The 27,424-nt window shown below is 38.0% G+C and overlaps 1 protein-coding gene across 1 annotated transcript; it reads left to right on the forward strand.

Annotated features, from left to right (window-relative positions):
• The first annotated feature begins 1,421 nt into the window (after positions 1-1,421).
• Positions 1,422-23,299, forward strand: SP4 (Sp4 transcription factor). Its single transcript, XM_084306779.1, has 5 exons — positions 1,422-1,510; positions 1,996-3,553; positions 20,381-20,609; positions 20,872-21,071; positions 22,164-23,299. Exons 1-5 carry the CDS (start codon positions 1,430-1,432, stop codon positions 22,409-22,411), a joined length of 2,316 nt encoding a protein of 771 aa, XP_084162905.1. The 5' UTR covers positions 1,422-1,429; the 3' UTR covers positions 22,412-23,299.
• Positions 23,300-27,424: the final 4,125 nt, after the last annotated feature.

A 27,424-nucleotide genomic window follows, 5' to 3' on the forward strand; every position in this document is an offset into this window, starting at 1 on the left:
AGCTCGGCCGCCCCCCGCCCTGCGCATGCGCCGCCCCCCCCCCCGCCGCCGCGAACTACATTTCCCGGCGTGCCCCGCGCGCGGCAGCCCAGCCAATGAGCGGGCGGGGCGCCTGCGGGTAATATCCCGAGGCAGGTGTCAAAGAACCCCCCGGCACCGCGGGGAGGCCACGAGGGCCCGGGACGGGACGGGACGGGACGGGACCTGAGGCGGGGGAGGGTTGCGCTCCCCTCACTTCCCGCGCGCTGTCAGTTAGGCGGGCAGCCGCCACCCGATTGGCCGGCGCCGCGCCGAGGCCCCGCCCCCCGCGGAGGACGTCAATCAGCGCCCCGAGCCCGGCTGTCAGCAGCGCGTGTGCCGAGCGCGGGAGCCGGGCCGCGGCTGGCAGGAGGGGAGGGGAGGAGCCGGGCCGGGGGGCGGCGGTTGGGCCGCGGCGGGCCCCGCCCCCGGCGCCGCGCTCCCTCCCTCCTCCCTCCCTCCCTCCTCCCTCCTCCCCCGGCCGCCCGGCCCGCGGCTGTCACTCACGGCGGCGGGCCGAGGCCGGCGGCGGAGAGGCGGGCGGCTACGCCACAGCCCCGGCGGCGGCCATTCGTGGAAAAATAGGCCGGGCCGCTCCTCCCCGCTCCGGCTGCGACCGGCCTTCTCCCCGCTACCCCCCACCCCGCCCTCCGCCGCCTCCTCCTCCTCCTCCTCCTCCTCCTCCTCCTCCTCCTCCTCCTCCTCCTTCTCCTCCCCCCTAGAGCGGCGCCTCGGCGGGGCATTAATGCGGGATGAGCGGTATGTAACCCCCTCCCTCCCGCCCTCCCTCCGCTCCTCCCTCCGCCCTTCGGCCCCCCCCAGCCCGCCCTCCCGCGGGCCCCCCCTTTTTTATTCCGTGTCCCCCCCCCCTTCCCCCCCCAACCCCTCTTACCCCGGCCTCGCTCCCCCGGCGTCGTCCCCCGCGCCCCCTTTCTTCTCGTCCTCCTGTGTGCCCCCTTTCTTCGGCAGCCCTCCCTCCCGTGCGCATCCCTCCCTCCTTCATTCCTCCTTTCCTCCCTCTTTCCCTCCCATGCACAGCCCTCCTCCTGCCCCCTGAAGCATCGACGGCCACTGAGTGGCCGTCGATGCTTCAGGGGGCAGGAGGAGGAGGAGGAGGAGGGTTGTGGGTGGTTTTCTCCCGCTGTCTCCGGGAGAAGGAAACCAAACCTCCCCTTTCTGGGTGTTAACTCTCCAGCCCCCATGGGTTGGGTTTCAAACCACGTTTCTCAGGACTCGCTCTTTTGTAACGATGGCTTGCGCCGTTGTTTTCCTGGGGAGGTGCGGGCCAGAGGCTGGGAAGCGAAAAGGGATGTGCTCGTAGGGTTTGTTGTTGTAGGAATGGAGGTGAATAATTAACCTGTTACGCTTGATATTTATTTTTTTTTTTGCAGATCAAAAGAAGGAGGAAACTATGCCCACAGAGGGAGAGAAATCTCCCGAGGCAGAGAATAACAACAATAATAATAAAAAAGGGAAAACTGGAGGCTCGCAGGTAAAGCACACACACACACACACGAGTAGGGAAGTGCCCAAACTATTAGCATTTAAAATGAAATGTTCAGCTAACAGTGTTTCCTGCTCAGGGCATCTTTCTTTGGGCTGGATGAAACGTAGTTCTTTGGGTGCAATATTTTTACTGCCTGGACATGTTTTTTGATCATGTTTTACAGCGATCAGATGCTTCCTATGTAACCGAGATCTTCTTTTTTTTTTAAATTGTCCTTAGTGTAGGAAAAAAAGACTGGAGTGAGGAAGTGGTTGAGGTCCTGGCTGTCACATACTCATTGATAACTGCTGGCCTATACTTAAAGATTATTTAAAGAAACATGTACTTCCTTATTCAGAGCTGTATCATTGGTCTTTATATGCAGAAACATACTTAGGTCTGTTTCCTGTGCAAATCTTAACGCTTACTCCTGGCGATTAATACTGGTACTCTTCTCCTGAATCTGTTCTCTTTTCTCTCCCTATGGATAGGATTCCCAGCCTTCACCTCTTGCTTTGCTAGCAGCCACTTGCAGCAAAATAGGAACTCCTGGTGAGAATCAAGCAACTGGACAGCAGCAGATCATTATAGATCCAAATCAAGGTTTGGTGCAGCTTCAAAATCAGCCTCAACAGTTAGAATTAGTAACAACTCAGCTTGCTGGGAACTCTTGGCAGCTTGTTGCTGCTGCTCCTCCTGCTTCAAAAGAAAATAATGTTGCTCAACAAGGATCTTCTGTTGCCTCAAGCGCAGCAAGTCCCTCCAGTAGTAACAATGGAAGTGCATCTCCTTCAAAAACCAAATCGGGCAATTCTTCTGCAACGACCCCTGGGCAATTTCAAGTCATTCAAGTACAAAATCCAGGCGGTAGTGTCCAATACCAAGTGATTCCACAGATTCAGACAACAGAAGGTCAACAAATTCAAATTAATCCCTCTAGTGCTACTGGTATACAAGACATACAGGGTCAAATTCAGCTTATTCCAGCGGGCAATAATCAAGCTATTCTCACAGCTTCAAACAGGACAGCTTCGGGGAATGTTATTGCTCAAAACTTAGCAAATCAGACGGTCCCGGTCCAAATCAGGCCTGGTGTTTCTATACCGCTGCAACTGCAAACTATTCCTGGTACTCAGGCACAAGTTGTAACAACTTTACCTATAAACATTGGTGGAGTAACCCTAGCCTTGCCTGTGATAAACAATGTGGCAGCAGGAGGAGGCTCAGGTCAAGTTGGACAGTCTTCGGAGAGTGGAGCTTCCAATGGAAGTCAGCTAGCGTCAACGCCTGTCACTACTGCCTCTGTTAGTTCAATGCCAGAATCTCCTTCCTCATCGTCCACTTCTACAACCACTGCCTCAACATCTCTAACTAGCAGTGACACATTAGTGAGCTCTGCAGAAGCAGGCCAGTACACGAGCACAGCAGGCAGCAGTTCGGAGCAGACAACTGAAGAACCTCAAACCACCGCGACGGACTCTGAAGGCCAGAGCTCTGGTCAGCTTCAGTCCAATGGACTACAGAACGTACAGGATCAGTCAGGTTCTCTTCAGCAGGTCCAGATTGTAGGTCAGCCTATTCTCCAGCAGATCCAGATCCAGCAGCCTCAACAGCAGATTATTCAGGCCATTCCTCCCCAGTCATTTCAGCTCCAGTCAGGGCAAACTATACAGACCATCCAGCAGCAGCCTCTGCAAAATGTTCAGCTGCAGGCAGTAAGTCCAACTCAGGTGCTCATCCGGGCTCCAACTTTAACACCATCGGGGCAGATCAGTTGGCAAACTGTACAGGTTCAGAATCTGCAAAGCCTTTCAAACCTTCAAGTTCAAAATGCTGGGTTGCCCCAACAACTAACCATTACCCCTGTGTCTTCAAGCAGTGGCACAACCATTGCTCAGATTGCACCAGTGGCTGTTGCTGGTACCCCAATCACACTGAATGCTGCCCAGCTTGCTTCAGTACCTAATCTCCAAACAGTAAGTGTTGCCAACCTGGGTGCTGCCGGTGTTCAAGTTCAAGGAGTTCCAGTTACCATTACCAGTGTTGCAGGTGAGTGGTCTGACAAAGTGGTGGGATTTTTCTTTTTTTTTTTTTTTTTTTTTTTTTTTTTTTTTACTGTTGCAAGAATAACAGATCATCTTTACCACTTCTATACTTAATACTTCTATAAGGCTTTTCTTTGGTAATAAACTTGAAACCCCTAACTGTGAGAAAATACCTTATCAATGAATTTCAAATTTCAAAATAGTTGACACTTCTAAACATTGATGAAACTAGTAAAACCCATTCAATTGAAGTAGAACTACTTGTATTTGATAAACTATTTTTCAGTGACTCTTTTCTCCATCTTATTAAAACCTTTCAGGCTTTGGGAGGGAATGTGATACTCGACTACTAGAGCTTTGATATGTTGATTTTATATATAAATTGTATACAATTATATTTCATACTATATATAAAAATATGAAATATAATGATATATAACATAAATATATATTATTATAAGTATATATTATATTTCATATTATATATGAAATATAATGATTACATATATGTGTGTTTGTATATATATATATATATATACACACACAATATATGTATGTATATATGTGTGTGTGTATATACAATATAATATATAAACAAAAGCCAGCAACACAAAAACTTTTTTCAACCAGGCAATACTCCTTATTTCTGCATAGGGGATGTAGGATGAGGAAGGTGGCAGTATGTGAACTACGAAATCCTGGGTCATGACATGCATTTGTCTGTAACTACATTATACTCTGTACTAGCTCATAAAGCTGTTCCCTCAAAAGTCCAAATATTGCAGAGAGATTTGAATGGAGTAAGGTATGCTTACACACAGCGTTGATCATGTGACTTATTTTAATTTAAAAACAAACAAACCCACTTGTAACCACCTCGGTGCTTGATGATGAGCTCCTGACGTGTATTATGAAATGCCTGTGTGGTTATGCTGGTTTATTAGTTGTGGAAAGAGCTGCTAAAAGGTTCTAGGCTGGAATAAAGAACTTAGTTCTAAAATAAATTCACTGCAAGGAGTGCAGTGACCCATAAGGGCAACTCTGTATGTAAAACTTGCAAACTTTTAGTATTATAGATAAAATTTGAGGGCCTCTTCACCAGTTTGATAACTGCTTACAAGAGCTTGGTTTAACTCCATAAGAGCAAAAGGCTTCTGTTGTATTAGTTTTAATAAAAACTCATATATTTACAGTAACTCAACTGTAGTAGTCAGTTTTTAATACAAAACTGTAAGAAAAAATGTGTTTACTGTCCAGTCAACATGAAAAATGTTAGTATCATATTGACTCTTAATCTGTTTTATATAATCATGTGCTAAGATGAAAAACTTTTAACTGGGCGAGGGATTGTTCAGCTAAACAGAAGTACTTCCAAGGAAACTAAACGTACTTTGACAATGAGAAATTTGCTATTGGGAGAATTTTGTCTGCTACAATGCTCTCCAGCATTTGATGGAACACGGAAATGCTGAGGGTTGGGTTGGATGATTTAAACTTTCCTTACTTAAGGAACGTTACAGTGATGTTAATCAGGGTTATCTGAATTAAAAACTTGACCTTGTGTTTGGCTGTAATAGTTCAAAAATAATTGTAGGCTCACTGGAGCTGACCAGCTGCTACAACATCTTGCAGTCTAATTTGTCTTGGAAAATTGTCCTTGATGGGAAAGTGCAGGTTGGCTACTGTTAGACAAAAGTGCCTACTTTGGCAGGGGGCAAAGGAATGGAAAGCCTGCTTTGGAAGCAGCTGAGATTTGGGAGTGTGGGAAAAATCTTCCTACGTGCTGTTCTCTTCTGCTTCCCTGCTTACTGATGGCTTACAACTGTGGCAGTTCAGACAAGAAATTCTGAATATCATCTTGCTCAGTTACCTTGTCTGCACCTCTGACTGCATGTGATGTCTTCTGGAGAATAGAGGGATTGAGATTTGTTACTGAGCAAGGGGAATGAGTCAGAAGTATGCTTCTGGAGAAGCCAAGCCTTACTCATAAAGGGTTCATATGTTACCTAAACTTAAACTGTATGACTGCTGAATTTCCCTCCGCCTTCCTCCCCACCCCTATGCCCAGGTAAGCTGCTTCTGTAGGGTTTTTAATTTTATACTAGCAGCAGTGAGTCCATCAATCATTCCTCCATGTATGAGGTACTATTTATGTTCCCCAAGACTTAAGGTTATGGAGATAGAACTTCAAGAATGTGAGAGAGAAATAAAAGAAGGAAATTATAACTTCTCTGCCTCTCCTGTAAAACTTCTGATCGCTATTCCGAGAGCGAGCAAAGCAGCATGGAAAGGAGAGCAGAGAGCATGATGTTCAGTCCTTGTGTTAATGCTAGAATAAGTGTTCAAGGAAGAAATGGTTACAAAATGAAAAATTAGAAACATGCAAAAGTCTAAACTTTACTTGCCAATTATAAGGGAAAAGTTGTCTTGTTCAGGGCTATTAGTTTCCTCAGATTCACTGTTGTGTTTGTTTTATTTTAAATTATTTTTGCTATTATTGTTACTGGACGTCTCCAGAAAAAATAAACTGCTCAGTTACCTCAACATCTGCAGACTGATATTTCCATTCTCTTTCCAGCTTGTCAATGTGAACTCTTTTTGTACGTTAATTGAGCTCTCCAAAAGTGGATCATTCACTACAAATGAGCAGTGGAAGTAGGTGTTAGAAATAAGGAGTACATAGGATGTCCAGAAAGTGTCAGGGAAGAGATGGAGTGAAGGATTCAACCCTTCCATTGATTCAGGTGCTCTAGCCTTGTTAGGACAAAAAAAAAAAAGTTTTTTTGTCCTTTGAGCAAGCTCAACTGATAAAGCCAGCCAAGTTTCAGGGGGAACCAAAAAAAAAAAAAAAATTGTAATAAGTAGCTGTCGGAAACAACTGTTCTTTTATTTGTGCCATATGTTTTTCATGGACATTGTTTTTTCCTAGTTATTCTTACAAATGGGTAATTTAGGTGCCTTTTTATTAGTTTTTCAGTAATAAATGAAACAAAGTAATAGAACTCTAATTGCAAATAATAAGTTGTGGCTTAAAATTCTTATGGAAATGTTAAGCTATAGAACTATGTTGGGAAAGCCTATTTAGGCATTTTTTGTTTTTCTTTTTTTTTTCTTCTTTTTTTTTTTTTGGCTTAACAGATTCTAAATTCCAATAGAGACAGATCTCATATTGGGAAGAAAAATACTTACATCTTCGAGTAAATGATGTATTTTGGTTTGCTTTTTTATAACCTTTGTTATTCTGCTTACTGTCCTAAGGTGTGTAGGCTCTACGGTAAACCAAGAAAGATGAAAAAATGTTTGGTGTGCTTTTTCTTTCATAGTTGTTCAATTTTTAAGTTAAAATCTCGAACAGGTTGCTACTGGTAGGTACCACGCTTTCAGCTGTACGTTGTGCGTGGTCAAAAAGGAAGGCAAAAGCAGAGTTCTCCTCATGTCTTCTCATTTTCAGACCCACAGGAGAATTCATTCAGTATCAGTGATGCAGAAGGAAGATAGCTTTTTCTACTGTGAGGGGGACTGAGAGCTGACACAGATTGCCTGGAGAGGTTGTGAAGTCTCCACGGATGGAGACACTCAAGCCCCATGGTCCGGGGCAGCCAGCTCAGGTGCCCTTGCTCGAGTGAAGGTTGGACCAGGTGGCTTACAGAGCTTGCTTCCAGCCTGCACCACCCTGTGATTCTGTGAAGCTCTGCAGAGAAGATGTACAAAGTGTCAGTCAGAAGAATAATTGAAAATATAGGGGCAAATGGAGGGGGGTATGAAGAGAATCTGGATTGAGGAGGATAAAGAAACTAAGTGAAGTGCTAATCAAACAATAGACTACCTAAAAGCAGCTGTGTTTACTTTAACATGTAGGGATCTACAAATACCTGCCTGGCTATGAGGTCAGTACCTGTTGTGGACTTTAAACAAGATAATTCTGTGCAAAGTAAACTGCGTTTTTTCTGTACTATAAGAATTAACAGTTGTTTTATACATGATTCCCCATGGAATGGAATAATCTTTTGTGTCATTTGGATGTAAGATAGATGGTGACATCCCAAATTTACCCCATATAACTTTGGGGACAAGCAGGTGCTAGATAGTTCTCTTGCCTTTCTTTAAAGCTTCTGCTGTGATAGGTGTAAAATCAAGATCAAGGATTCCTCTCCCTTCTTAAAATAGGGTAGCTTCTACCTTTTTAAAGCATATTTTTATGCCCTCTTAATTGTCAAGATGTGTTAATTGACAAAAGTGAGTCTGTGGAAGGAACTTGTAGTACAAGACGAATCTAAGAAAATAGAGTTCATAAAACAATTTCCTTTTGGTGGGCTAAAGGTTTTTTTGTCCCTCCAACACATTGATCTTGAAGTGTGTTTGCATTAGGAGTAGCACAAATAATAAATATTTTTGTGGGTGCTGATGAATATGGAGTGAAATAAAAGATCCGATTTTATTAAGACAAGTTACATACAAACCATGAATATGCAGCATTTCATTACAATATAAGGGATTTGTGTGCCCCCTGTTCTTACACAGGGGTCTTCAGAAGAGGTAGTAAGCTGCTTTTTCATTTTTATTTTTTTTTTTATCATTTTTGCTCACATTGGAAATATATTGATTTTTGTCCTCATGGTGGAAACAATGGCTTTTCAGAATTCCCTGTTTCTTATGAAGAAAAAATAGTAATAGATCAGCGTTGTTTACCTCTTGAAATAATTTTGTTATGTGACAATGGTGTTTAGCTCTCCTTATATGGGACGTTTTTGTTTTAAAAATAGTGAGAAATATTACTTGTATTGTATACAAGTGTTTGGTCCAAGCTTTGTTAGTTGATTTAAGCAAGAGTCCCCAGATCCCACCACGTTGCAACTCAAGTGCAAGCCATTTTAACCCATGAGCATTGGCACGGCCTGAATTATGGGGAATCTGGAGTTCATCCACCTAAATAACATGGAAGAATGACTAGTGTTCAGTTTGCAGCCTGGCAATACTGCAGCTGGAGAGTTTTAAGAGTCTTCTGCAGGGATGTGCAGAAGGGGATTCTAAAACAGTTGGTAATGACCATGAAGTCCAATACTTAGTGTTCTCATTAGGGGACGTCTTAACATGTAATTGTCCTTCTTTCATACCCTATAGTATATAATATGAGTTACTAAGGCTTTTTTCTCTTTCTTTTTGGCCAGATACTTTCATTGTTCTACTGTTACTAGTTACACAATTTGGTAGTACCTCCAGGTCTCTTCCTGTCATGTACTTCTCAAATTTGTCAGCATCCATCTTCAGCTTGTTTTTCAGGCTTTCTCTTCCCTTTGCTTCTTCATTAACTCTTCTTGTGTGAGTCATTAATTCTGACTTGCTGTTCAAATGCTGAAGAGACTGGTAACAAAATGTAAATGTTCTGCTTCAGACTTCGCAAGGGAGTTTAAAGAATTTGTTAAAATGCTTCAAACAGGAATAAAATAATAGTCCCAAACTACATGCATATAATCTATGAGTTAAAGGAGTTTCTGACTAAATATTTAGTTTCTGACCATGTCTGATGCTGACTACATGCAAGAGTAATGGGTTTTCTGAGGTACGCTTCCCACCCTTCAATGATCAGCAGCTCAGGTCTTCATGAGTCACAAGTGCTATATTTTTTTTTAGTACTTAATAATCTCTAGATTACTTTTCTTCCATGGATTTGCTTTTTTTTGAGTCTGTGTAAATTTTTGACATGTTTATTACTTGTCTGCAGTAAATGCAGTGTCTCAGTTGTGTAAGACATTTTATTTAATGTTCTCAGACCACTCTATTATGAGAAATTAAATTGATTCACCTTAGTACCACTCATGATCTTCTATTATCTCTGCCATTTTTGATATTATGATAGTTATTGTCGGAAGGTGTTTAGCCTGAAGTCTTAGAATTTTACACTTAAGCCATCAAATGAAAGAAAAGCATCTTCTTTACAGTGTAATTGGTGGCTCTCCTTGCTCTTGTTGATGCAACAGTGGGTACGTGTAGAATCAGAACTCAGTAAGTTGAGTAGCTAAGCAAGGAGAGATGTCTGCAGGTGGTGACAAGGTGAAAAGGGTTCAAAATATCCACTGTGTATAGAAGCAAACTGGCAAAGGCAATTGCCAGGTGTTGAAGTCAGAGAAACTAAAGGGTGGTGGCCCTGTGAGGAGGTTTTCTGAACAACATCCAGTGCTTCTGTGGATGCTCATTGGCAAGTGAGCTGTGGGAAATACCTGGGAAGAAACTAGCTGCAAAGCTATGGAGCCTGCAGTGGAAAAAAGTATGAAGAACAGGGCTATTTTGTGCAAAAACAGAACAAATACAGGAGTTCTGCTTAGTTCTTGCATTATTTTTTTTTTGTTAGTTTGCATTTTGAGACTATAGTTGGAAAGTGAATAGCAATTTAGTGTAGTTCTTCCAAAGTCATGAAAGGTCATTTGCAGCTCTTCTCAGGTTGCCTTCAGCTGAGAATTGTTGCAGAATCACAGAGTTCTAAATATTCTAGCACCCACATTCTTTTCAAATGCTTCAGAGTAATTAAAAGTACTTAGTTTTCCAACAACAAAATTACTCTGTTTGTGGGATTTTCTTAAACTGAATTTCAAAACAGTGGCAGAAACAGTTTAACAACAAACTGTGCTGGTGACAGCAAACACTTGTCTAGGTGATGGCAGCTTTAAAATCAAGTGTCAATATTCTGTTGTAAACTTGATGTGTAAGGTGTACACAATCTTCCTATTCAGCTAACTGGAGAATCACCTGGTAAAAATGCCTCAGTAAAATAAGCCTTTGCCTTGCCTGTCAGTGGCAAGGCGTGACAGTTGTTGCTTCCAGGGAAAGGAGGAAGGGGAAGTATTTCAAGTACCAGCTTTGGTCATAATTGCAAGGTGAAACAGGTTTCTAATGAGCCATTTCTATGCTATCAATTTGAAGAATTAGATGCAAGTTCTTAAGCTCTTCAAAGTAGAGCATTAGTAAAACTATTTCCCAGTTAGAGTATGTGGTCTTACAAAAACATTTGAGTGTTATGGGTTCTCTAAGAATATCAGTTTTTGCCCTCCCTTCTCTAGTTCCCTGTTGCCAAGAATCAGAATATGTAGAGCAGGAAATCAAAAGGCAGAACTTTCTTGTTCAGCAAATGTCAAGCAAGCACATGCTTATGAGTGATGCTGCACGTCTTCATCACCTTGTTAGTATTTAATTGTTTTTGTTTTTTTAAGAGCGCTTGGATCAGTGCTAAGCTAACCTAATTGCTCCCGGAAAGGAGAGAGATTGTAAATATGCTTCCCCCACTCCTGTTTTTAATACCTTCCTCAGTGTAACATGCATTATATTATGATATACTTAGTTTCATGTGATTTTGGTAGTGGTAGAAGTGAGAAATTCTCAGTGTTCTAACATATTAAAAATGTTGGATGTTAATGATTATTTCTTACAATCTAACTCACATAATGGGAAATCATGTTCCAAGGTGAATGGTTAATTTTGAGTATGAACAGTATTGTTGAAACACAACTAAACTTCTTAAATAGTTTGCAATTTGATATATAAAAGTTAATAAAAGTTTTATTCATATGCTGTAGTGTAGTAGTTGGGACTGCATATGAAATGTAATTTTCATGATTATTTTGCTCTTGTCATTAAACTTTCACCAAAACAAGCTCCAGACATCCACAATCTCCTGAGAAGCTTAGCATTTCAACATCTGTTTAGGTTAGTTTGGGGTATCATTTCTTCAGATTTCTGCATTCATCCATTCTTAGAAATGAATAGAGTTTGTGGTATTTAATACTACTGACAGTGGCTAATAGTCATGTACCTTGATCAACCAGTCTTTAAACCATGTTATCCCAACGTGCATAATTAGTCTTGCTAGACTGGCAGACTAATATCATTCTCGTGTAAAGAAAACATCCGGTTAATATCCTCCTGCCAAAAGCAACTTGGCACACATCTTAGGTACAAGTCTGGCTTTCCTTAATCATAGAACGGTTTCAGGTGATGTGACCACTCTTGCTTTGAGTTTCTTCTGATCTTTTTTCAAAGTTTTTTTTTTCTGAACTCTAAGAGATATGTGCCTTGTTTGTGTTGTTTCCTTGGCTGTTGGGAAGCTACTCTGTGTAAAATATCAAGTTTTTCAATTTGTTCTAAACCAGAAAGGAAGAGCAGGTGATATCAAACATACTTCTTTTTTTTTTTTTTTACAGGAGTGATTATGTTACAGAAGAGCTGGAAGAACTGCTGAGGGTTTTGATCTTAGAGAGTTACATGGCCTTTATAAGATATATAGCTCTCTTGTAATCTTGCTAGAGCCTTTATCAGGCAAGACCAGTTGTTTCAGCTTTAATAAACAAATTAATCTTTATCGCTAGCATTTCTTAATTCTGAACAAATTATCAAATGATACATGACTTAGACAGGAAGTTAGCTGACTTCAAAACTAGGCTGTTGAAAGAATTTTCCATTTTCCAAACTCCTGTGCATAGCATCATATTTATTTTTATCTCAATCAATATGAAGATAACATTTCATGTAGCCAAAATGTTTATTTCGAGGACATTTGTAAACCTAGTCAAGTGTGGACTTGAAAGCGTAAAATATGTCAACCATCTAAACTGTAGTTAAAAGCAAACAAAAAGACAATACTGAAACCTTAGTTTGGGTTTTTGTTTATTTTATTGTTTTTTCTTTCTCCTGTCAGCCTCCTTTCAAGATCAGGCAATTTCTATTTCCATGGTAATATACAGAAGTTGAACTGAGGTGCTGAAAAACAGACTTCCTAGAAATCCCAGAAAGCAGTATTTTGATTTCTGTATGTCAGAACTGTGTAGGATGTGTATGTAACTTCTTTACTGTTACAGTTTGGGAGGTAGTCAGCTCTTCTAGTCAGGCTGTAGAGACTAATAATCAACAAGGTTCTTGCCTTATCCCCATTTCAAGGTAAAGGGGAAGAGATGGAAAAAAGAACTGAACCAAGTTCTGTTGTGGCTAAAACCTGTAAAATAACTTGAGAGTTGGGATGGGATGATAGAGTAGAGGCGGATGCTCAGTAAAAATAAACTTTAAAAGCTACATTTCTTATATCTACAGCTAGTTCCATGCAGTGCACCTAACATTCAACAGCACACTTGGTAGTTGGATTTTCAGTTATCTATCTGCTCTAAGGTTCAATATACAGGGAGCTACTTACTTTCATCCGCAGAGGAGTGTTCTTAAACACTTATCCTAAATGCACTTTTCTATTTGACCTCTTAATACAGGAGAAAAACAATTATTTTTTTTGAAAGGACCTTAGCAGGAAGATAAAGTGTTTTTTGCTGTTTCCAGCTCCTTTAAAATATCTAAAAACTGAACATATTTTATTTCTAATTGAAGCCTATTAAAATCGCAGCAACAATCCCGAACAATTAGTTATTGCCTTGCTTTGACTGAAACGTCTACTTGGTTGTGCAAGGCTAAATTTTGTGAAAATGTAGGTCCATGTCTGTTTTCTTGTATTGTTCCCGTATAGATCTTTTTGTGTTGTATTTGTGAGAGCTCTTTGCAGAGTTTAATAATAAAGAGAAAATAGGCTTTCAATTAAAGGTAATACAAGCTGGAAAAAAAATTTGTCTGAAAATACTAAGTTGACTTCAGGCTGTCCTAATGCACTTGTGAAAAGCCTTAAATTTTTTGAAAAGTTATTAAAGTACTTTCATGAAACTCCTTGTTAGTTGTTTTGTTTTTCTGTGTTGCCACTATGATTCTTGCACAAAAGAAAAAACAATACATTTTTTTAAGGTGTTTAAAACTCTACAACTTTTTTCTGCCTTAATCCTCATGCTTCTTAGTAGTATTTTTCACAAAAGCTAAGTTTATTTGTGATGCTGGTTAGCAACTTTTGAACAAACCATCCCATCTGACGTGTGAAGAAAAGTCTCTTGAGGAGAAGATAGATTCCTATGAATATTGTTCAAGTCAGAAACAGGGAAAAATAGAAACTTGCTGCAATGTCCCTGTAGGCAGTAGAAAAGAAATCAATCTACTTGATACTGCAGTTTGTACTGGAAATTGTAGTAGCATCTGGACACAATGTGTTGTGACAACCGACATTTCCTACAGTAGTTGGTTGGATCCAATTCCTTTCTCTACTCCAAACTGCTCTTCTCTGAACACTGTGTGGGTCCATTGCATCAACCCTTGAGAAGTTCCTATTCTGGGAAATATTTCCCCTGACATATATCATTTCTTTATCAAACCTTTTATAAATTACTACTTCAGGACAAAAGAGAAGTCAGCATTGTCTGCATAATGTTTAAGTAGCATCAAATCCCATTGTCTTCTGTGTCAATATTGAAACTCACTGTTGTCTTCACATTATGTTTATTTTTAAAGCATGATTTTTTCATCTCATTCTTCAGCATGAAACTTTTCCAGCAGGTGATGTTAAAGATCATCTTTTCCAACTATATTGCACTGAGATGTTTAAAATTTAAAATCCTGGCTGATCTTAAATTGTCATTTTTCAAGCGAAATAGTAGGCGAAAGAATGTTTGCAAGCTGACTGCAGTTAAAGTATGCAGAGAGGGGAAAGGAGCTGAGACCTCTTTTTTCCCCATTCTTTTCTATCAGTAAGTTATTTAATGGGCAAGTTGGTGTGTCAGCTCCAGCACTTGTAGAACTTTGAAACTTTGCAGCTTTTACTTACATGTCCTCTAGCAATATACATAGAGATATGGGTGTCAGTTGCAACTATCTCTTTCATTTTTAGAATACATAGTTAAACAAGTTTTTGTTTTTTTAACATTAGCCAGTCTGGCTCCATGTACATTTTGCAAAGCATTCCGCAGCTTTTGCAGTAAGGTGTATGATACGGAGATATCTCTCATTAATGCTGACATCTCTGTGACTGCAGAATGCTGGCTGCACAGCAACAGGAACTCAGTGTTAATTGTTTTGGGGAACTGAGTGATAGAAACTAGAAGTGTCCTTTTCTTGTCTTAATTTCTCTTCTGTCCAAGATCCTTTTTTTTTTTTAAAGCTTGACTCCAGTGACTTCTGTGGATTGTCAAAGTACAGCCTTTTCTGCATCCACCATACTTGTCTCAAAGAGTAGTTTTTCATTCTTACTGCATCAGGTGAACAAGAACAGTGTGATAGGAATGCATGTGCAATGTGTAGTAAAAGGAAACTTTTTGATTTAGACTGACCATGGATGGCCGAGCCTAATGACAATGATTTTCAGTTGTAGATCACTCTGTAGCAAAGTCGCTCTACAGGAAGGTGTTCCTTAGGTAGTATACATTAGCTTTCTTTGTCATTTGGGTTGTGTTACGGGAGCTCTTATTTTGCAAGATAGCTTTGAAAACTAAAATTGATATGTATTCTTATGATATTTGGCTTTATAGGAAGTACCTGAAAATGTTTTCTTGCATGAACACATTAGACTCGTATATACAAGAAAGTATATGTGATGTAACTGTTAAGATGCAGGATTGTGGTTTTCTTTTCAAAATTGGAAGAAAACGTGGTGCTGAAAAACAAAAGATGCGCAATCCTGTATTTTGAGATGTCATTTATTAAATGCTTAAGTGTTTAAGATTAGTGACTAAAATTATATACATGTAAGTCCTATTTGAGAAGGTCTATAGGACCTTGAGAAGGTCCTTCTATTTGAGAATGTCTATAACATTCTCAATTGTATCTTCATAATCGTATATGCAATATTCTAACTAGTGAGAGGCTTCCTGTGCTTGGTTTGCAAAATAAATTCCATATCAGGTTGCCTTGTGGTTTTGTTTGATGCAGGCTGACATGCAGTGGTTACTATCCAAAAGAAAGAGTACTTATACCTGAGAGAAATAAAATCAAATGCAGTAATTGGTGTCAGTGTTACTTTGTGCAGTAGCATATTGTTGTAACTTAAAGTTGTAACCTGACAGCACATGCAATAAAGTTCAGTGATGATTTTGTTGATCAAGAATGTTTCACAATTTCAGAAATTGTTTCACAATTTCAGAAAATCAGCATTAAAAAGAAATCATGGGAATTTTAAGAAAAACTGTCTTCTACAGGCAGGTGTAAATGTGCGGTGACTGCTTTGACAACTCATCTATAACAACACAGATGAACTGAAGTGTGACTTTGTTTATTCCCTCACGTAATGGTTTGTTTAGAATTCTTTCTGAAATCTGTGTTGAAACATGAGAGCTCTTGTTACTGAAAGGCTTGATTATGGACGGTGAAGTATACTGATACTAGGTCTTGTGGTTTGGAGTACATCAGAAAGAAATAATGTTAAGTGATCTCATGATTTTAGCACATTTTTTGGAAGGCTTTAAATGATATTTTTATGCCCCTAGTAGCAAGCCATATGGATTATTTTTAATACTCACTATAAAGTGATGCTAGTCTTTTCTGTTCCTCTATGTGTAACGTCATCTCAACTACTTGGTTTTAAAATCAAGTGTGTTTTTTTGTTTGTTTGTTTTTTAATTAAAGCTAAGTTGATAATAGGAAAAAGTACAACAGTGCATTTGACAAGTTTTAGTTCAACTTATCTGGCTACTAGCACTGAGGAGCTCTGGCACCGTGTTGTAGTTTCTACTGACCTGTCAAAAGTTCTGGGGGACATCAGAGGCTCTGCTTATTATGATACAGTGCTGGGGCATTATATAGATAAGAAAACTATTCTATGTTTTAGTATTGCTGCATATTTTGGTGCAGGGTGTTGGTCAACGCTCGCCTGAACGTGAGCCAGCAGTGTGCCCAGATGGCCAAGAAGGCCAACAGCACCCTGGTTTGTGTCAGGAATAGTGTAGCCAGACGGACAAGGGAGGTGATCTCCCCTGTACTCAGCTTTGGTGAGGCCGCACCTCAAGTACTGTGTTCAGCTTTGGGCCTCTCACTACAAGAAGGACATCGAGGCCCTGCAGTGTGCCCAGAGAAGGGCTACAAAGCTGGTGAAGGGCCTGGAGCACGAGGCCTGTGATGAGCAGCTGAGGGAGCTGGGATTGTTTAGTCTGGGGAAGAGGCTCAGGGGAGACCTTATTGCTCTCTACAACTACCTGAAAGGAAGCTGTGGGGAGCTGGGGGTTGGCATCTTCTCACAGGTAACCCAGTGGTAGGACTAGAGGGAATGGCCTCAAGTTGTGCCAGGGGATGTTCAGGTTGGAAATGAGGAGACATTTCTTCACAGAAAGAGCAGTCGGGCACTGGAACGGGTTACCCAGGGAGGTGGTGTCACCATCTCTGGGGACGTTTAAGGAAAGGTTGTACCTGGTGCTTAGGGACATGGTTTAGTGGGTGACATTGGTGGTAGGGTTGGACCAAATGATATTGGAGGTCTTTTCCAACCTTTATGATTCTATAAGTTAAAAAATAAAAAAATAAAAACAGATGCACATCTTTCTATCTTGGTAGCTACTAGTGTGCTAACTTGTTGGGATGCTTTTTCAAAAGTACAAAAAAAAAAAAAAATTATCATATATCTGTACTTCCTGCAGTCATTCTTTTATCTCAATAAGCAAACCTCTATGAATATTGTGTCCTGGATCTTTAAATAAAGCTATTTGTGTGATATTTTGGGAATTTCAGAACCTTCTGTTCTGATCTTGGTTATGTGGAATTCAAGGAAAGGGAAGTTTAAAATAACTCCGTGAGCTTAAAGAACTGAAATGTTGATTCTCTTCACATTGGAAATGTAATAACTGTATTAATGCCATCTGAAAAGCAGTCATTTAATTACTGTTCAACTGAAATCATATGAAGAATGTAACTCTTTGCCTGAGCAACCTTACTTTTGTCATTTTATCTTTTGTATTTTTGCTGTCACCTTTACAGTTATTATGAAGAATTTCTACTGAAATGTATTGTTATATCATGTTAAATAAATAGATAGAGATTATAGCTCAGTAGTGTGTATCCTATTCCCCCAGATGCTTATGTGGACCATGCATGCCTTCCTTGGAGAACAAATGAAAAAGATGGGGGAAGGTGTAGGATCAATAAAGTACGTAAGCAGCAGTGCTGGATATTATGAGGAAGTATCCGAAGACCCTTGTGTGGTTGGCTGTCTCATGACTTGGACTGAAAGTTGGTTCATATCAAATCAGCACGATATTTTGGGGTGTTAGAAATGCTGAACAGGCTTCCACATAAATGCATATTGGTCAGATCAAGCAAGAGTTATGTGTCAGACATTCATCACTCTAGCAATAGTCATGGAGTAAAAAAATAGTCATCCTGCCTGAGCAGGATTTGAGTTTTGAGTGCCTCAATTCACATTGTACTGAAACGGCTTTAGTCTGGCAGCCTGGGAAAAGTTGTGTTGAAGCATTAATGTCAATTAGAGAAAATCTTAGAGAAAAAAGAAAACTGGGAGAAAACAGGTCATGGGGCTTTTTTTTTTTTTTTTTTTTTTTTTTTTTTTTGTCAAATAGGACTTTGACATGGATGGAGTCATCTCTCTAACAGGCTCTGATGGCAAAGAATAACTTAATGTGCTTGAAAGCACACCTGACTGTGAGAATAGCAGCAGATGCTGCTGTAGGTGTGACTTTAGTACACGATGTATCTTTAGTTTTGCAGTGACAGTCGCTAGACTGCCATCACTTATAGTGCTCACCCTGTGGATTAAAGGAGTTTACATCTGGGGTCTGTTTAGCACACTGAGAGCAGTTTGTGTCTCTGCAAAAGACTACAAGCAGAGCCAGTTCTTCTTGTTAACTTATTTACCTTTGGCTGACTAAAAACTACAGCTGGTTTTTAACACAAGCAATCACATTAATGTGTTAAGATAAGTATTACATATAACAAAAACAATCAGCCTTCTTTGACTCTAGCTATTCATAGCATTCAGTACTTCAGCAGCTTAATGGCCTGACATGGAATTGCCCATGGACTAGCACTTTGGAAGCTCATGTCCTGTTCTGCTACTGCTAGACGCAAGTGTTAGATACTGCTATCTGCCTTTATACCTCACTGTTCTCCTTAACCTATCCTATTCTCCTTCAAGAATTCTTGTGAGTGCTTTTCTTTCCTGTTATTAAATAATTTTTTTTTCTAGTATATTCCTATTCTGGAAAGAAAGTCTTTCTTCTAGCCTGGATATATGGAGGCTCTACACTCAAGGTTAACATTTTAATTCTTTTTCTATGGTTCCTCTGCTTCCAATTCCAGACTCTTTGTAGAAATGTTTTTCTTGTATTACTGTCTGTCTATCCCCAAAATCCTGTGAATTCCAATTGAGTTTCAATCATTATCACTTCTGGGTTTGCCCTTGTTCGTGTCAGAGAACCAAAAGTACTCGGTATCTGCTGATATTTGTGGCCTGCTAAAGAAAACATGGAATTGGTGTTTATTTATATCTAGCTGAATTGAGTGCAAATTCCAGAATGAAACCAAGAGAGTTTACTGGTCAGTGCTTCTGGTGAAAATAACCTGGTACTGACCCAGGCACAACACAGATTTATTCTATTTCCTATAGTGAACTACAGCCTGTTGGATGACAGTCATGTCACGTTGGGAGGTTCTTCAGTCCTAACCTGTTAGTGTTTGTTAGGTTTAGTCTATGGGTGTTATCATGGCACTACACAACATATCCTGCCCAGGCAGATATTGCTCCTTAGCAGTCACACGAATAAAGTAGTTGTTATTTCACACTGTTGTATATGAACTTGCTTAGTAGCTAGGCAATTTAGGCTTGAGTGTTCTTCTCACTCATGTCTGTGTTGATTTCTATTACAGATGCCTGAGAAGTAAGTTTGAGTACCTATTTGAATATCTCTGAATCATATTACCTCTAAGGGATTTCAGAGTTTTAAATTAGTGCTTCAATACTGCAGACTTTCAGGTCTTGGAATATTGAAGTCTGTTCTTGGGAATTCTGGTTGGTCATTACACTCTATCAATAAGTAGGTAGAGTTTCCTCTTATTTTTCATTTGTATGAAGTTTTGAAAATGACAGTATCTGATGATATTTTTTTTACCATACCTGTTACCTGGAGGACTGGTATTCAGTGTTGTCAGACCGCAGACAACTTTGTGTCAGATTGCTTGTCATATTATTTTCTCAGACCCTATAGTCTATAACTTTTAAAGTAAATATAATACTACCCTACTGCTCAAGAAACTTCACTTCTTACCTAACTGGGAATACTCTTTATTTTGCTTTAATATCAAGATAATTGTCCTGATTTCCTTTGATCAAGAAAACCAATGAGATTGATAAACTTATGCAGTGAAATTGAAGTCTTAATTCACCATGTCAGTCTTTTAATTGTATTTGATTCAATCTGCTTTTCCAGTCTTTTTGAAAACATACTCCCTTCTGCAAAACAAAATGAACAAGCTAGCGAGGCAGAGCTTAAGGCTGGACCTATGACCCTTCTTTTTTTCTTTTTTTCTTTTTTTTTGTGAAAGTTCCTTTGTGGCTTAGTGTTTAGTCAGTACAGATTGTAGAAGTGACTTCTGTATGTGTCATAAAATAACTTTCAAAATGAGCTAGTTGAAGTTTTCTGAGTGTAGGTGTGCTTCTGTGTTTTCACTGGCAATAGATTTAACAAAATCTTACACAGAAATATTGTCCTCTCATTTATCTCAGCATTTGGGGCTCGGGGTAGGATTTGTTAAACTAATTCACATTTCTTAATATCATTTGCAGTCTTGTACTGTTCTGGTAACATTAAATTACGTTAAGCAGCACTATCTGAGTTAGCAGGTACATCTTCTTGTAGTATTTCAGAAAAATGGCTAGATTTAATATTTGTTTTATGATTCTTTTTAAGTAGTTTAGTTTTCTATAAACTATATGAAACTTATTTGTGAAATTACCAAGAAAAGGTAAAAACACTGTCTTGTTTTACAGGTCAACAGCAAGGTCAGGACGGAGTAAAAGTACAGCAAGCTACAATAGCTCCTGTTACTGTAGCAGTAGGTGGCATTGCTAATGCAGCGATTGGTGCTGTTAGTCCTGATCAGATAACACAAGTACAGCTGCAACAAGCTCAGCAAGCTTCTGACCAGGAAGCACAACCTGGCAAGAGACTGAGAAGAGTTGCCTGCTCATGTCCTAATTGTAGAGAGGGAGAAGGAAGGTGAGTGTAAACTTTATCAATACATAAGTGTAAATTTTATCAATACATATTTAGGCATCTTGTCATGGCTTTCCTCATTTGGGCTTGAGATTTTCTTGTATTGTCTATGTTGTTTATTGTTATCCACTAAAAAGTATGTTTATATATTTATTTTCAGAGACTACTAAATTATAACTGTATCTATTATCATGAAGTATTTTTCCTAAGCCAACTAATAATATTTTAGAATAAGATTACTTACCAGTTTAAACCTTCTCTTTAGAAGCAGCAATGAGCCAGGAAAAAAGAAGCAACATATCTGCCATATTGAAGGATGTGGAAAAGTTTATGGCAAGACATCTCATCTTCGGGCACATCTGCGCTGGCATACTGGTGAAAGACCATTTGTATGCAACTGGATTTTTTGTGGCAAGCGATTTACAAGGAGCGATGAGTTGCAAAGACATAGAAGAACCCACACAGGTTGGTCAGCCCTCTCTTTATACATAGTACAGTAACTCTGAATCATAGTAACCATGAATAAATAGTGATATTGAAAATCTCACTCATTAGGGTCTCTCAAAATTACTTTTAAATGTAAATGTAAATGCAGTAACTTGAGACAGTGAAAGCAGTAGATTTCAGCTTTCATTAATGCAAGCTGACTGAGTAATTAAATAAAGAAAGATCTGTTCAAATTGTTCTGTACGTATCCTAGAAAGAGACATCATCATCGATGATGTAAGTTAGTTATCAAAATTTGACAATTTTTCTTGAGCACATAGGATTCGTCATGGATTAGGGGTAGTTCTCCTCACTTAGATTAGCCCCGGCCCTTAAGATTTTTTTAACCTTGTCCATTCATCATATTTGGTGGTTTGGGGAAATTGCTTGACATTTCAGGTAAGAACAAATAAAGCAAGATCTCCTAACAGTTCAAATTAGAAAGGTGGACCATTTAGAAACTAAGCTTTATTAGTCGTCATATTTCTAGCCCAAAGAAGGCTTTATTTTCTTCTCCCCACTCAAAATTAAAGCTTCACAAGGTAACACTCAAAAGAGGTCTAATGATATTTAAACAGTGTTGGAACATTTAGTATGGTGATTTTTTTTTTTCTTGAGTTTGATTTTATACATTCTCATGAGACAGATTCATGGAGCTTTGGGATTCAAATTTGTGTCCACATTCCATTCTTGTAATTGTAATCTAAATAAAAGTGTTTTTTTTTCAAACGCTATCAAGTGCTTCATTCACTGTTTGTACTTCTGCTACTCTGTCAGATTTATGGAAGTTTAGGAAAATTTTCTGGTGATCGGAAATTCAGACTACTCACCAAATAATCATAGCATAGCAAATGTTTGTTAAGAGCATTTTAATAGTGAAGAGTAGATTGCCAAGAACTTATGACTGTAAACTCATGACCTGGAAATCAGACAGGTAGAGACGAAAGTATTGTATCCTTTGAAAGATAATTAAATGTCAAAAAGGAAAGCGTCAGATTTACATGATTAAACAAAAAAGCATTTGGTGCTCTCTTTCACTAACATTTTGGTTTCATCCTTCTTTTTAAAAAGGTGAAAAGAGATTTGAGTGTCCTGAATGTTCTAAAAGGTTTATGCGAAGTGACCATCTCTCGAAACATGTCAAAACTCATCAGAACAAGAAAGGTGGTGGAACAGCCCTTGCCATAGTTACCTCAGGAGAACTGGACTCTTCAGTTACTGAGGTTCTTGGTTCTCCAAGAATTGTCACTGTTGCTGCCATTTCTCAAGATTCAAACCCAGCAACCCCTAATGTTTCAACAAACATGGAAGAATTCTGAAAGGATAATTTATATGGACGCCTAGTGCTGCACTTAAGTTTACATACCTTTCAGGATATGGAAGTGGGCTGGTAAAGTGGATTACAGAGCAGGAAATCATGTTTTCAGTCTTGACTTCTGTAATTGTTCCAGGCTGGAGGGTCAGCATGGGAAGTGTACACTGGTGCAACAAGACGAAAATTTCAAAAATACAAACAGCGCAAATTGATGTACTGGATAAACAGATGGGGGAATATTATTTCCATACTGTACTTTTTTAGTTATATGTCTGTATATCATGTAATGATTTTAAATGAACTTTTCCCCTCTCTTTTGGCATTGTATGTTAAAGTGTTTGATATTGTCTGAATTTACAATGTAAAACAGGGTGGACCGTGACTAGAATTAATATCGTTTGATGAAGGTACTTTGTTTTTAATATAAATTTGTAATATTTTCATGAGAACATCTTTTCCCATAAGAAACAGCAAAACTGAATATAGATTGAATGATAGTGAAAATAGTTTAGTTTTTTGCTCAGTCCACAGAACATGTCAGTTTATTTTGGCCGTCTTTTCTCAAGTTTTGGAATTAATCGAATAGCAGCTGGATGATATGTGCTTGCTGCAAAGTGAATCTGAGGTGGACCTCAGATTAATTTTGACCACTACATTATAGTAGTGTGTATAAATGACAATCAGTGAGTTGTAATTCCTCTCTTTCTTTGGAGAGCTAAGGTTATGTAGAATTAGTGTATACAGTAGGAAAGATTAAACCATAGAAAGATATTAACATACGATTTTACAAAACTAATGGTGTCTTTATGTAGGATAAAGAATGAATACGGCAACTTTTGGGTCAGTTTTTAGTATATTCATATCTTAAAGCATCAGCAGTTCATTTCTAACTCATAGGTAACATGAATCATAAAAACTCAATCTTAGATATTTATATGTTTTAATTTTGTTAGAATTCATGGAAATCAATCAGAGAATTGTCTCCATGAGTGTTGTAGATCATTCTTCTGTATCATCTTCCTGTAAATACTAGTTTGTTGGTTTTTTTTTTGTGGTTAATGTGATGAGTTCTTTATGCTTTGACTTAATAGCCAAAGAAAAGAATTAATTACCACATTTTAACCAAAAAAGGCATTGTAAGTAAACATTTTCTCTCCTTTCCCCTAAATATTACTGTCTTCATTTTCTCTTCAAGGATAATATGTGGGCTGGTAATAAATATCTGTTACCTGACAAATCTTACATTGAGACTCCAACCACAAAACAAGATGGGAAAAGAGGAATATGGTTATCTTTTTATTACGTGACTTTTGATTTTAAAGGTTTGGTTATATTTTCAGATGAGTCAGATTAATAGGAATATAGAGGAAATGGAAAGCAACAATAACACAAAACTGCATTTCGTACGTAAAAACTGCCGCACGTAAGAGGAGGAAAGATGGCCAAATATTTCATGCTCAGGATTTTGAATTGTTTCCCATAATCATAAATGTAACCTTTTACACATATAGTCATTTGGTAACAATTCTCATGATCTGTATTTTTAAAATTTATACACCAAAATGTTTTTGATGTAACAAAAGGAAGTACAGTGTAAGAAGGTTAAGATTTTTGTTTGTTTTTCCTGCAAATTACAAAGGGAAGAATGTGTTTGGTAACTGTTGGTTTGAGATGCATACCAGATACCTTGTGCATTCTCTCACAAAACATATACTTCTCATCTGAATACTTTATCAATCTTGTGGTGTTTTGTGTATTTTTGAAGCAAGAGAAATACCAATCATTGTTTACACTGTGTACACTTTAGGCCAGCCCTTTGTAGCAAAATATTAAACTGAAGGTATTTTATACTTTCAGTTTACATTAAAAAAAAAAAAAAAAAAAAAAAGAAAAAGCTTTGAGATTAAAGAAAAACAATTTTACACTGTGGTTATAAATTTCAAGTTTCTTAAAGCTTTTGTAGACTTGTAACAGTCTTTAAATTTTAGTTGGGTTTTGTACATTATTTTGTATATTTTATTTAAAGTACTCTTAACTGATGTATCTGGAATTAAAACATCAGACTCAATTAGATGTTACATTTAATACAGATGAACATTAGGTAGTATTAACTGTTAATTTTATTATATAGGAAATGAAATGTCAAATATATATTTTATCATTATGCTTCACAATCAGTGCTATAAATTTCTTTATGCAAAGAAAAAGTTTCTTAATGTTATTACCATGTTTCCTAGAAGTTAACAATTTTTGTAAACTGAAGTTATGAGCATTCTGCACAACCATTTCGTATATAATTTGTTCATGCATACTTACATATGCAGATAGGAAACTGAAGTCATTTTTAATTGATGATGAATCCCTATTGTAGATGTATCAAAATCTAAATCTGGTTGGGTTCCTAGCATCTAAAGTACATTAACTTGTGTTAGCAGGTGCACATTTTACCAATGAAATTAGAAGCATTTTGACAGTCTGTTCTGCATACCATTCTGAATCCACTTTTCTGTCTTAAAAGGATCGTAAATTTCAACGTCCTTTATTTGACTCAGTGGGATATAGCTGTTGTAAGTAATAGGGCACAGATGTGCAGTAGTATCTTGTTTAATGGCATTTCACTGTTCATTCCCTTTGCCACCGTTAAAAAATTTGCTTTATTGTAATTATCAGTGCAAAGTGTATTTACCATGGTAGAACTCCAGTGTTAGACTAGTTTTTTTCTTACGATATACTTTTTTTTTTGTTAGGTTTGTGTATGTGTTGCCGATTACATTAGAAATTGGTGTTAAGTCATTATTTATCACATTCTTTCATGAGAGCAGTAATAAAAGTGTGTAATCTAGGAGAAAAAGTTAATTTGTCAGAGTTAGGTAAGCATGATGTTTAGGTCCTATTTTTCAATTTTATAACTGTTTTATTGCAACAATATTTGTATTTAAGTCTTCATTTTAATGCCTTGTGGTGTTTTTTTATGCATGTCACTGAATTGTCATCCCGCAAGAATTGATGTGCAGCATAGGGTATTAAATCTACATAATGATTTTGAAACAGAAAAATAGTTGATGGTAAAAAATGTAAATGTTTTGCAAAAAAAAAATCCTTATAAAAAGTTTTGTAGTAATATTTCACTTGTAAATTTTTCTAAGAAAAAAAATGGAAAAGGAAAAAAACGAGTAACATTTCCCCACATCTAGAATTTAGAACTTAATTCTGCCAGCAAAGCCTGTAAGGCACTAATCTGACACTTTTACAATGCTGATTTGTATTTTTTTTTTTTTTTTTTGGTGGGTTTGGAACTAAAATCATGTACAAGTTGTTGCCTGCAATAACATTTTGCAAGTAACCTATTAAAATTCCCTTGAGTTTAAAAGGTTTCTTCATTTAATTACTTATAAAGCAGCAATGAATTATGTTTGAATGATAATCTGTTCATCAAGAAGAACACTAGAAAGCAAACGCTTCTCAATGGGGAAAGGTTGGCAGCAGCTTCTGGATTTGTGTAATTAAGACCTGCACTTGCTGGTCAGCGTTTCCCAACTGGCAGGCTCCCGGCAGGGAATTAAAACAGCAGATTCTAGCTCAGCATGGACATCATGGATTCATTGGGTTTGTTCAGGTCTTGGGAATGGAAGTTAGTTATTCCTGACAATATTGAAGGAGCAACTGAAGGAAAAACTTCGCTAACATAAGGAATAGGAACACCCACCCACTGTGTGCACACAAAATTTAAAAATTATAGGGAGAAGTAAATAATAGAAGTGTCATGATTGTCTTGCAGACAGGAAATGAACAGAATGAAACAATGGAAAGCTGAATGAACCTACTTCAACTTGTATAAACTATACTGAGCTTTTCTTCTTAGTGAAATGTAAATGAGCTCCTGCATTGTCTTGTACTTAAATAACTTTGGTCTCATACCAAACTGCTAATTATAGAAGTATACTAAATGCTAGGGCTTTTTCATACTAACAGATTTTTTTTTATTTTTATTTTTTGGCAAGCCATCAAGAAGTACGGTACTTGTGAAGAGAATAAGTAGTAGTATTTCACAGAGGAAGAAATAAATACCAAGAAAACAACTTGCTTCTTCCATCTTCCAAAAGAAGATGGAATTGAAAATTTGTGACTTCTAGTACTGCAGGACAGAATCATCTTTCCTCTCTTCTAATTCAGACCTAAAGTCAATTATTTTTATTATGTTTGAGGAACAACCTATTTAAGATCTATTTGAATGCAATGATTATCAAACAACCTTACTAACTGAAGTAAAAAATATGTCATAATTCAAAGTAGGTTCATCTGACCAACTAAAATGCTTTAATTACCCAGATTTTAATATTGTGGTACTTTTTTTTTTTTAGAATTGTTTTCAATTAGCATTTTCTAGATTAATTATAAGAACTTAGTTCTCCACTTAGCTATTGTTGAGGTATAATATCAGATGTGACAATTTAACACCAGAAATTAAGGATGAGTATGCATATTTCACTTTACCCTTTTAGTATTTTAAGCGTGATCTACTTTGTGAAACAGAATATAATGCTAAATAGAGTAGTTTATCCTGCAGTTTTAAAGTACATTCAATACCATTACTCTAACTTTCTGAAATTATTTTTATATTTTATTAAATAGAAATTAATAAATTAATGCAGCTAGGTAGCAAATACTGAAGTGACTTTTTTTCAGGTGTAAAATTCATATTTAATTCATATTAAGCTTCTTGATGTCACTTTCACTTTTTTATGCTTTCCATGTCCCTGTTTTCCATCCTTTTTTCCTTTCTCCAAAACTACATGCATTATTTCCCAATATCCTGAGCCTTGCAAATGCTGGGGAGACCAATGGCTACTATATGCTATCCTTGCTCAAATAACTTTCCAAGGGAGAGGACAGCAAGATACATTTTTCTAGCAGAACTGTTAGAAGACATAGAGTCATAGAATGGCTTGGGTTGGAAGGGACCTCGAAGATCGTCTGACTCCAATCCCAAAAAAGTCATTGGCAGTGGCTGGATTGG

This window comes from Netta rufina (genome assembly GCF_964035555.1).
Source record: "Netta rufina genome assembly, chromosome: 2".
NCBI lineage: Eukaryota > Metazoa > Chordata > Aves > Anseriformes > Anatidae > Netta > Netta rufina.

Coding starts and splice junctions, on each gene's coding strand:
- SP4 (XM_084306779.1), top strand. CDS start 1,430: ATGCCCACAGAGGGAGAGAAATCTCCCGAGGCAGAGAATAACAACAAT. Junction 3,554..20,380: donor TACCATTACCAGTGTTGCAG/GTGAGTGGTCTG, acceptor CTTGTTTTACAG/GTCAACAGCAAGGTCAGGAC. Junction 21,072..22,163: donor ACATAGAAGAACCCACACAG/GTTGGTCAGCCC, acceptor CTTTTTAAAAAG/GTGAAAAGAGATTTGAGTGT.